This window comes from Balaenoptera ricei, chromosome 8 (genome assembly GCF_028023285.1).
Source record: "Balaenoptera ricei isolate mBalRic1 chromosome 8, mBalRic1.hap2, whole genome shotgun sequence".
Classification (NCBI taxonomy): domain Eukaryota; kingdom Metazoa; phylum Chordata; class Mammalia; order Artiodactyla; family Balaenopteridae; genus Balaenoptera; species Balaenoptera ricei.
Window position 1 is genome coordinate 107,151,849 of NC_082646.1, and position 9,765 is coordinate 107,161,613.

At 53.5% G+C, this 9,765-nt stretch overlaps 1 protein-coding gene across 1 annotated transcript; it reads left to right on the plus strand.

Annotated features, from left to right (window-relative positions):
* Positions 1-335: 335 nt before the first annotated feature.
* On the plus strand, positions 336-3,041 carry TIGD3 (tigger transposable element derived 3). The gene is made up of 2 exons (XM_059929807.1): positions 336-388; positions 1,329-3,041. The coding sequence occupies exon 2, from the start codon at positions 1,345-1,347 to the stop codon at positions 2,758-2,760; it is 1,416 nt and encodes a 471-aa protein (XP_059785790.1). The 5' UTR covers positions 336-388; positions 1,329-1,344; the 3' UTR covers positions 2,761-3,041.
* Positions 3,042-9,765: the final 6,724 nt, after the last annotated feature.

The following is a 9,765-nucleotide window of genomic DNA, read 5'->3' on the forward strand; positions in this document are numbered from 1 at the left end:
GCGCCTCCAGGACTCCCGCCGCGTCCGGGATCCGCCTCGCCGTCCCTTAGCACTGGAAGCTCCGTCCCCCGGGGGACCCGGCGACCCGCCACTTTCGCTATGTCCAATGAGACTTAGCCAGGGGCGGGACGGACGCCACCGAAGGCCAATCTAATTGGGCCGAGGCGGGGCTGAGGCGGTGGGAGCAGAACGGCGGACCGCGGTCTTCCCTGTCGGGAGAGGGCCCGGCGCGGGCGGGCGCTTGGGGTCCTGCTGTGCGCGCGCCCGTCGCCCGCGCAGCCCCTCTGTCCGCTCCGCGCGTCCCTCCCCTGCTCTCCCGTAGCCGCCGGGATAGGGGCTCGGGAGCCGGGCCGGGGCCGGGGCGGGAGCCGCGGGACGAGCGCCTGAGGTGGGTGCGGAGCGGGAGGCGGGGAGGCGGGGAGGCCTGGAGGCCCGGCGGGCGGATGACTGGGTCCGCCCTGCCGACGGACCCCGGGTCACCGTGGAGAGAGGCCGGCCGGGTTGCGGAGCCCGACTCCCGGCCTGCCTGGGTCCCGGACGCTCGTCCCCGCACCGTGGTACCCCTCCCAGGCCACGACCCTCCCGGCTGAGGACACCCCGTCCCTCTCGCTGCCCGCGGCCTCCTAACCCCTCTGGCCCTTTGTCGCCTGTGCACCTGCCCTTTCGGCCTTGTGCTCCTACTCCCCTTCCAGGCAGGACCCTGGCCCAGCCTCACCTGCTCAGGACCCAGCACCAAATTAGACTTGCTCCTTTAGCCCCCTATCCGTCCCTCTTTGTCGTCTGTACACCTGTCACCTCAATTCTGTTCATTCACTCCACCACCCTGCCCCAAACATCTTCATCTAAATCCAGCCTAGGCCATCATCCCCATCCCCCTCCCCCTCTCGGGGATTCCTCCCGCCAGCTCTGATTATCCCTACACATGCCCCACTCGGCCCCAGGCCCCCTGTCCTCGCCCGTCCACTCTCCTTTGTTGCCTCTGCAGCTGTCCCCTCGGATCTATTCATCCTTCTCCCCCAAACCCCAGCCCAGATTCCCTTCTCCCTCTGACCGGGGGGCCACTTCCTCTGGGCTCTGTTCTGTCATTTCTCCCCATCAGTGCCCGGCCCGCTGCTCGCTCAGCCTGGCCATTTCCCTTCCTTTGAGCCCAGCCCTCTCACCTCCTGCTCAGGGTGCCCTCACCCTCTTCCAGCTGGTCCAGTCTTCCCTGGCCTCTCCCCGACACCAGCCTATCTCCCAGCCTCATACATCTCTTTTCATACTGACCTCCTCTCCCAACACGAGTGGCCTCCACCGTTGCCCCCGCTCACCGTTTCCTCCCCACACAGGTGCTGTGGAGACGCCATGGAGCTGTGCAGCAAGAAGAAGCTTCACGCCCTGTCCCTGGCCGAGAAGATCCAGGTGCTGGAACTGCTGGATGAGTCCAAGATGTCCCAGTCGGAGGTGGCCCGGCGCTTCCAGGTCTCCCAGCCCCAGATCTCCCGCATCTGCAAGAATAAGGAGAAGCTGCTGGCGGACTGGTGCAGTGGCACGGCCAACCGGGAGCGCAAACGCAAGCGGGAGTCCAAGTACAGCGGGATCGATGAGGCTCTGCTCTGCTGGTACCACATTGCCCAGGCCAAGGCCTGGGACGTGACGGGGCCCATGCTGCTCCACAAAGCCAAGGAGCTGGCCGACATCATGGGCCAGGACTTTGTGCCCAGCATCGGCTGGCTGGTCCGCTGGAAACGCCGAAACAACGTGGGCTTCGGGGCCCGCCACGTAGTGGCGCCTCCGTTCACCCCTGAGCCGCCTCCCCCAGCTCCCACGCCTCAGGCCCAGCTGCCTCTTTCTCTTAAAGATTTCTCCCCAGAGGACATTTTTGGGTGTGCTGAAGTGCCCTTGCTATATCGGGCAGTGCCCGGCAGAGTGGGTGTGTGTGATCGGGTACAGGTGCTGCTGTGTGCCAACAGCAGGGGCACAGAGAAACGGCGGGTGTTGGTCAGTGGGCTCCAGGCTGCCCCAAGATGCTTCTTTGGGGTCAGCAGTGAGACCCTGCCCGCCTCCTACCACCCTGACCTGGCCATCCCTTGGTCAGAATGGTTGGCACAGTTTGATCGGGACATGGGGCGGCAGGGCCGACAGGTAGCCTTGCTGCTGGCTGCCCGAGTGGTGGAGGAGTTGGCAGGCCTGCCCGGGCTCGGCCACGTGAAGCTCTTGCCTCTGTCCGCTGCTAGCACCACGCCTTCCCTGCCCAGCTCCGTGGTCCAGGCCTTTAAGGCCCATTACCGGCGCCGTCTGTTGGGCAAGCTGGCTGCCGCCCAGAGCGAGAGGGCTGGCACATCGCTAGCTGAGGCCGGGGCAGGCATCACAGTGCTGGACGCTCTACACATGGCAGCAGCGGCCTGGGCCAAGGTGCCTCTCCAGCTCATCGTGAGCAGCTTTGTTCAGGAAGGGCTGGCTCCAGGCAAAACGCCCCTGGCCCCGCACAAAGCCTCGGAGATGCCACCCGTCCCCTGTGGGCTGAGCCTCGAGGAGTTTTCCCGCTTTGTGGACCTGGAGGGTGAGGAGCCTGTGTCTGGAGGGTGCAAAGAGGAGGTGGGCACTGAAGACCAGGAGGGGGGCGGAGAGGACGGTTTCGAGCCCCTGCCCACCAAAGCCGACGCCCTCCGGGCTCTGGGCACGTTGAGGAGGTGGTTTGAGTGCAATGGCACCGCCCCTGAGCTATTTGAAAATTTCTACGCCTGTGAGGAGGAGGTGGAGCGACTCTGCTGCCTGTGAAGGGCCCTTCCAGCCGGCACCCCCTCCTCTCCTGTTTCCCATGGAAACGCCCTCTCTCAGAAGGCAGATGGGGGGCTGGTCTCTTTCCCGTGGAAATGGAGCTTTTGTGAAAGGTGTTGAAGGGAGACAAGTTGGGAGACTAAGTCTAAGCTCTGAGCGAAAGTTCTCCAAGCCCTGAGAAGAGGGTCTAAAGATGGGGTGTCAGGGAGTGAAGCTAGGCTGCGTAGTTTCTGAACCTCTGTGGAGTCAGGGACTTGGGAAGGTGGAATTTGGGCTTTACAGACAGGTCGATCCCTTGAATTCTGTGTTAAAAACAGTTCTGCTTCTGGAAATAAAGTTTTTAATCAGAAAAGAGGCCAGGGTGTTATTTTCATGGGAGGAGGGTGAAAACTTTCAGATTTTTTAAATTGATTGCTGAGGGTTGCTGCAACGCGGCTGTCCGGAGCTGTCTGCGGCTGACCAGTAGTGAACCTCTTCTGGCAGGAGGGACTCCCAGGACGTGGGGACTCCTCATGGGCAAACAGGCAGATCCCAAGTATGGCCCAGGACATTCTGCCGCTCTGATTTCTCTCTCAGATTGTCATGGTAGGGGTGGTGTCTGAGGAAGGAAGGGACAGGCTAGGGACTTTCTAGGGGAACAAAAAGGAGCCAGGGGAATTCCTTGGTGGTCCAGTGGTTAGGACTCTGCACTCTCACTGCTGAGAGGGCGAGGGTTGGGTTCGACCCCTGGTCACGGAACTAAGATCCTGCAAGGCGAGTGGCCAAAAAAAAGGAGCCAGAATTTGGAATAGCCATTCATTTTTTCTTTTCATTCATGTGATCATTTCACAACATCTCTTCAGCAAGGCCTCCTGCATGACAAGGTTGCAAAGACGGTGTCCCTGCCAGGCAGGACCTTGCAGACAGTGACAGTGGAGTGTGATTAAGGGTCGTCATAAAGGCGTGTGCACAGTGCTGTGGCCCTGGGGAGCCTTGGGAGGAGGTGAGCTTTGAGCTACAGCAGAAAGACAGACAGAGGAGTGGGAAGGATAGTCCCGGCAAAAGGGCGGCAGGCGAGGAGGCAGCAGTCCCGAGAGAGAGCACGGGGAGGCCCGGGAAGCAGGAGGCGCCTGTAGCCCACCAAGCCTGGTGGTGGGGCACCCGCAAAGGGTTTCACTCATGGTGGGGACAGGTCATTTGTGAGGTTCTAGAACACTGAGATGTGGAGGGTGGGTCAAAGACGTGAGACCTAGAGGCAGAGAAACTCCCACTGGTCCCAGTGACAGGTGCGGAGGCCTGAGCCCGATCACGCACGGGAGCAGGATGGGAAGAGGATGGCGTACCTGGAAAGGACCGGGACTTTGGACGCAGACGGACTCTGGCTGCTGAGGAGTGCAGCTCCCCGCCAAAATCCTACATGAGGCCTTTCAGGCCGACCGCAGGAATCACGAGCCAGGGCGGTGTGGTTCTCTGGGGAGCATCACAGTCAAAGACTCAGGCCAGCCCGGGGACCTCCTCATGCGGCCTCAGCTCAGGCGCTTTCTAGGGGCTTCACCAGCACCTCCTTACTGGGGGCGTGGGCTGAGAGCCTTCCTCCTCTTTGATGTAGTACCTTTCACTCCCAGCGCTTCTCTCCCTCCCTTCCCCCACTCCCCGCCCCACTCCCACAGTCCATAAAGAGGCAGGAGACCGTGTCATCTGACCCTCCCCGGTGCTGTTCCATTGGGGAAAATGGACCCCTGGGGAGCTGGTGCCTCTTTCTGCCTCTCGGACAGTAGTGGTCAGTGAGGTCAGTGAGTAAAGACCGACCGTTCTTTCAGGTTGGCTCATCGTCCTCACTGACCACCTCAACACCTGGCAGCCTGACAGTGAGACAAAGGTGTGTCATTGTCCCCTCACTTTTAAACAGTTCTGAAGCTGCCTGCTGGCTTTCCATTTCTGCCTAAGGTCCCAAATCATTCAGCATTTCCTCACAGATTCTGCTTTCCTACCTGTATTCTTTTTTTTTTTTTTTTTTTAAACTTTCTTTTTTTTAAAATTTTATTTATTTATAGCTGCGTTGGGTCTTTGTTTCTGTGCGAGGGCTTTCTCTAGTTGCGGCGAGCGGGGGCCACTCTTCATCGCGGTGCGCGGGCCTCTCACTATCGCAGCCTCTCTTGTTGCGGAGCACGGGCTCCAGACGCGCAGGCTCAGTAATTGTGGCTCACGGGCCCAGTCGCCCCGCGGCATGTGGGATCTTCCCAGACCAGGGCTCGAACCCGTGTGCCCTGCATTGGCAGGCAGATTCTCAACCACTGCGCCACCAGGGAATGCCCCCTACCTGTATTCTTTTTCTTTTTTTTTTTGGCTGTGCTGGGTCTTCGTTGCGGGCTTGTTTAGTTGTGGCGCACGGGCTGCAGAGCTCGCAGGCTCAGTAGTTGCAGTGTGCGGGCTTAGTTGCCCCGAGGGCTGTGGGATCTTAGTTCCCCGACCAGGGCTCAAACCTGCATCCCCTGCATTGGAAGGCGGATTCTTAACCACTGGACCGCCAGGGAAGTCCCACGTGTATTCATTCAAATTGTCCCTTTTCTGAAGTCATTCCAGTTCTGACATACCTCTTTTTAAATGTTGAAGCCAAAAGTTACATGATCTCTAAAGGCCTGACCAAAGCAACCGAGGGGCAGATAAGCAATCTGTTCTCAGGTGTCGTATTCCTGTTGCAGGAGCCGGATAAAGCAAAGGGTTTTCCTGCTGACTTCTTTCCAGAGCTTGTTTTTTAAAGCCACCAGTCCCCCCAAAAAAGGGAATTCCCTGGCAGTCCAATGGTTAGGACTCGGTGCTCTCACAGCCTGGGCCCCAGGTTTGATCACTGATCAGGGAACTAAGATCCCGCAAGCCATGCAGCGCGGCCATAAAGAAAAAGCCACCAGTCATCTCTTCTTTTCTTGCATTGATATCGCGTATCGTAGTTGCATTTTGTTGGGTGGCTCCATGGGCTCATTCAAGCCGTATTTACTGAACACTTTGCTTGTGGAGCAGGTCCTGTTCTGGGACCTGAAGCTAGTGCTCAACAAGACAGAGAGGATCCTCCTCACTAAACCCTTCCTTTCTGGTAGAGGGGATAAAGAAAAGACAAGTAAAGAAATAAACACGGTGATTTTGGGCAGCAATAAGTGCCAAGATGAAAATAAAACAACCGTGTCCTAGAGAGTGACTGGGAGAGGGGAATCAGGGAAATGTTGGGGGGAGTTGTGACTGATAAGAAGGGAACACCCATTCTTCCAAAGGAAGTGCTCTCTGCAAAGGGAACAGCAGGTACAAATATCTAAGGTTAGAAACCGCTTGACAGGTTTAAGAAACAGAAAATGAGAGAAGACCAAGCAGAGGAGGAGGGCAGAGAAGTGGGCAGGGGCCTCTGAGCTGGCAGCACTTACATTTCATTGGAAGTGAGACAGGAAGATTCTTTTTTGGGGGCGGGGGGAGAGTGGGGAGATATAGACAAAGGAGGAACATGATATGTTTTATGTTTGAAAAAATCTAATTCTAGTTGCTGCGTGAAGAATACATGGCGAGGTAGGGAGCAAAAGTAGAAACCGGAAAACCAAGTAAGTTAGGAAGCTACTGCGGTTGGTGGGACTTCCTCATGCACTGGGCATAAGGTGTAAGGAGCCAGAGGAGGCGAAGAGGACTTCGGCTATTCCCAACAGACCTAATTTTTTTTTATCAAGGTCAAGCAGTCCTATCCAATTTTGCAGGTGTTGCCACATGCAAAATGGGGGACAAAGAAATTATGTGCATTATTTCAGTTGATTTATAAGTTTCTATGTTCAGAAGGCATTCAAGGCTCCAGGGCAGCAAAGATGCATAAGACACAGTCCCTGTTCCCAAGAGGCAGAAATAATATGGGTCAGTCATGAGAATTAAACAAATTAATATTTATAAAATGTTTACTACTCGCCAGGCACTATTTTAAGCACTATATATAGGTTAGATATTATTGTTATTATTATTATTATATTCATCAGCAGCATCAGTCTTGAGAAGATGATGAACGGGATCCAGAGAGCCCCAAAGCAGAAAGATTGGTTCCCCATCTTCTTTTATCTCTGCATTGCACTCTAATTTCTCCCATTCTACCTCCTAATTCTCTTCAGCTGTGACAATTCTTTTTCTTTTTTTTTTTTTTTAAATATACATAATCAGGGAATTCCCTGGTGGTCCAGTGGTTAGGACTTGGCGCTTTCACTGCTGTGGCTCGGGTTTAATCCCTGGTTAGGGAACTAAGATCCCACAAGCTGTGCAGCACAGCCAAAAAAAGAAAAAGAAAAAAAGAAAAATATATATATATATAGTCATTTTTATACTGTCTTGTTTCTTCTCTTTTAATTCTTTTATATATTTAGATCTTTTGTGCACGGTTATTTTACATTCTGTATCTGATAAATCTAACATCTGAAATCTTTGGGGAGATAAATCTGTTGCTTTTGTTTCTCCTGAATTCATGGTGGCTCTTTTTTCCTTGTGGCTCTGGTCGCTTTTTTGTCGTGGGAATTTTTTTATTGGTTGCATTTAATCCCTGGAAAACCTGAAGATCCTGATTTGGGGGCGCTCCTTTAGAAAAGCCTGTAGTTACTCCTTCCAGACACAAGGTGGCACTACCATCATGATAAATTAATTTCTGGCGGGGGAAGGTGTCCCAGAGCTGAAGGACAATGTGGTAGCAGGTACCGTGGTTCACAGGAGCCCATCTTATTCTTAATTTTTTCCCACCACAGGGAGAGGCAGTTTTCTTTGTAGGTTCCCTTTACTGGTGGGTGGAGGTTTTCTGGTCTACTCTTTCACTAAAGGTATAGCCCCTTCCAGGATCTTGACTTAATTTATGAATCTTGGGTTCAGCTACCTTAATGTCTGGGCCAAAGTCTAGTCTTCTGTGTGTTTCTTTAATCTTCAAGGTTGCAGTGTTAGCATTTGCCCCAAGGGCTGCACAGTTCCAACATGCGGTTTACACTCACTTCCTTGTTTTGAAGGGGTCTTTGGGAAGTTCCCTTACTTCTTGCAAATTTAGCAATGGTTTTAAAATCATGTTATAATGGTTTGGAATCTAGTTGCTTTAGACACATGTAGCCCTCGTGTCACTATACATGTAAATTAGTCTCCTGCAATTTCTCCTACTGTGATCGGTGCTGTAAAAATAAGTATAACATTCGATGACACGAATCCAATGAGACACTATTTAACATGTTTGCCCAAGTTATAAACCCTTTACGTGGGACTTCCCTGGTGGCGCAGTGGTTAAGAATCCGCCTGCCAACTCAGGGGACAGTAGGTCGAGCCCTGGTCTGGGAAGATCCCACATGACGCGGAGCAACTAAGCCCACGAGCCACAACTACTGAGCCCGCGTGCCACAACTACTGAAGCCCTCGTGCCTAGAGCCTGTGCTCCGCAACAAAGAGAAGCCACCACAATGAGAAGCCCGCACACGGCAACAAAGAGTAACCCCCGCTCACTGCAACTAGAGAAAGTCCGTGCACAGCGACAAAGACCCAACGCAGCCAAAAAATAAATAAATAAATAAATGTATTTTAAAAAAAAAACCTTTACATGTGACCCTCAGACACCACCTCTATTTTCGGCCTCAAAGCAGGTTCATTTACTAGTTCCTCGCTCTCAGGGACTCCTCTCTGAGTCTCAAATAATGATGACCTCTAATAACATCTATTAATTCCTTAAGGAATTTAACAGGCGTAATCTGAGACCCTGCTGATGTAAAAACATCTGGCTTTTTAAAATATCTTCGGCCATTTCCTGCGTGATCTTTGTTTGTCTTTCCATCCTCCTTTCCGAGAGGAGTGAGTTGTTTTCTCACTAATCATGCCACGCTTAACCCTCACCTCACTGCAGCACTGTTCTCCGGGCCCAACTAGCAGCCCTTGCCATAGGCCAGTGGAAGCAACTCAGGCCTGGGACTGCACGGCCCGAGGGGTGCCGGCCATTCTCTCTGGTTCTAATGAGGCGCATAAAGAAAAGGAGCTCCAGCCCCTGCACAGATGCCTCTGGACAGAACCAGAGAGAGGAGACAGAAACCCATGCCCAGCAGTGCAAAGGCAAGCTTACAGGCGTCATTTCTGCCCCCAAAAGGATTTAATTAAAACAAAATCAAGGGCTTCCCTGGTGGCTCAGTGGTTGCGAATCTGCCTGCTAATGCAGGGGGACATGGGTTTGAGCCCTGGTCTGGGAAGATTCCACATGCCGCGGAGCAACTAAGCCCGTGAGCCACAACTACTGAGCCTGCGCGTCTGGAGCCTGTGCTCCGCAACAAGAGAGGCCACGATAGTGAAGAGGCCCGCGCACCGCGATGAAGAGTGGCCCCCGCTTGCCACAACTAGAGAAAGCCCTTGCACAGAAACAAAGACCCAACACAGCCAAAAATAAAAATATTTTAAAAATAAATAAATAAATAAAAGATTACTATAAAAAACACCAAAAAAACAAAATCAAAAAAGGATTTTTAAATGTTATTCTCTTGCTAACTGGTAATGTGGTGAGAAATAACAAACTACAGAGGACCGCTCTGACCTCCTGATCCCTCCTTGCTCCGTTTCTAAGAGCCACCTTCTGTTTCACATGCATACTGTTTGCTCCCTTTGAACCAGCCACCAACTCCCCCGAGATGTTCCAGTAACTGCTCCCCAGCACTGCTGTGTCCGGCCTAAAATCCCTGGCACCATGATGGTCCTGGACTGGCCACTGGGGCCCAAAGATGGACCAGCTGGAAGGGATCTCAGAGGAAAATGGGGCACAGAAAGGGCAGTGACTGTCTCAGACAGACCCTGTTCTTTCACACCAGGAACATAGGCTTCCTGGATCTGTGCAGGAGTGGAGGCCACCAGAACTGGAGTCTGAGTCACTTCCATCAGACTCATAACTTCCTCAGCTAGAATGGGCGGTGTATTTCTTCTATTAGAAGCATCCAGGGACTTCCCTGGTGGTCCAGTGGGTAAGACTCCATGCTCCCAATGCAGGGGGCCCGTGTTTGATCCCTGGTG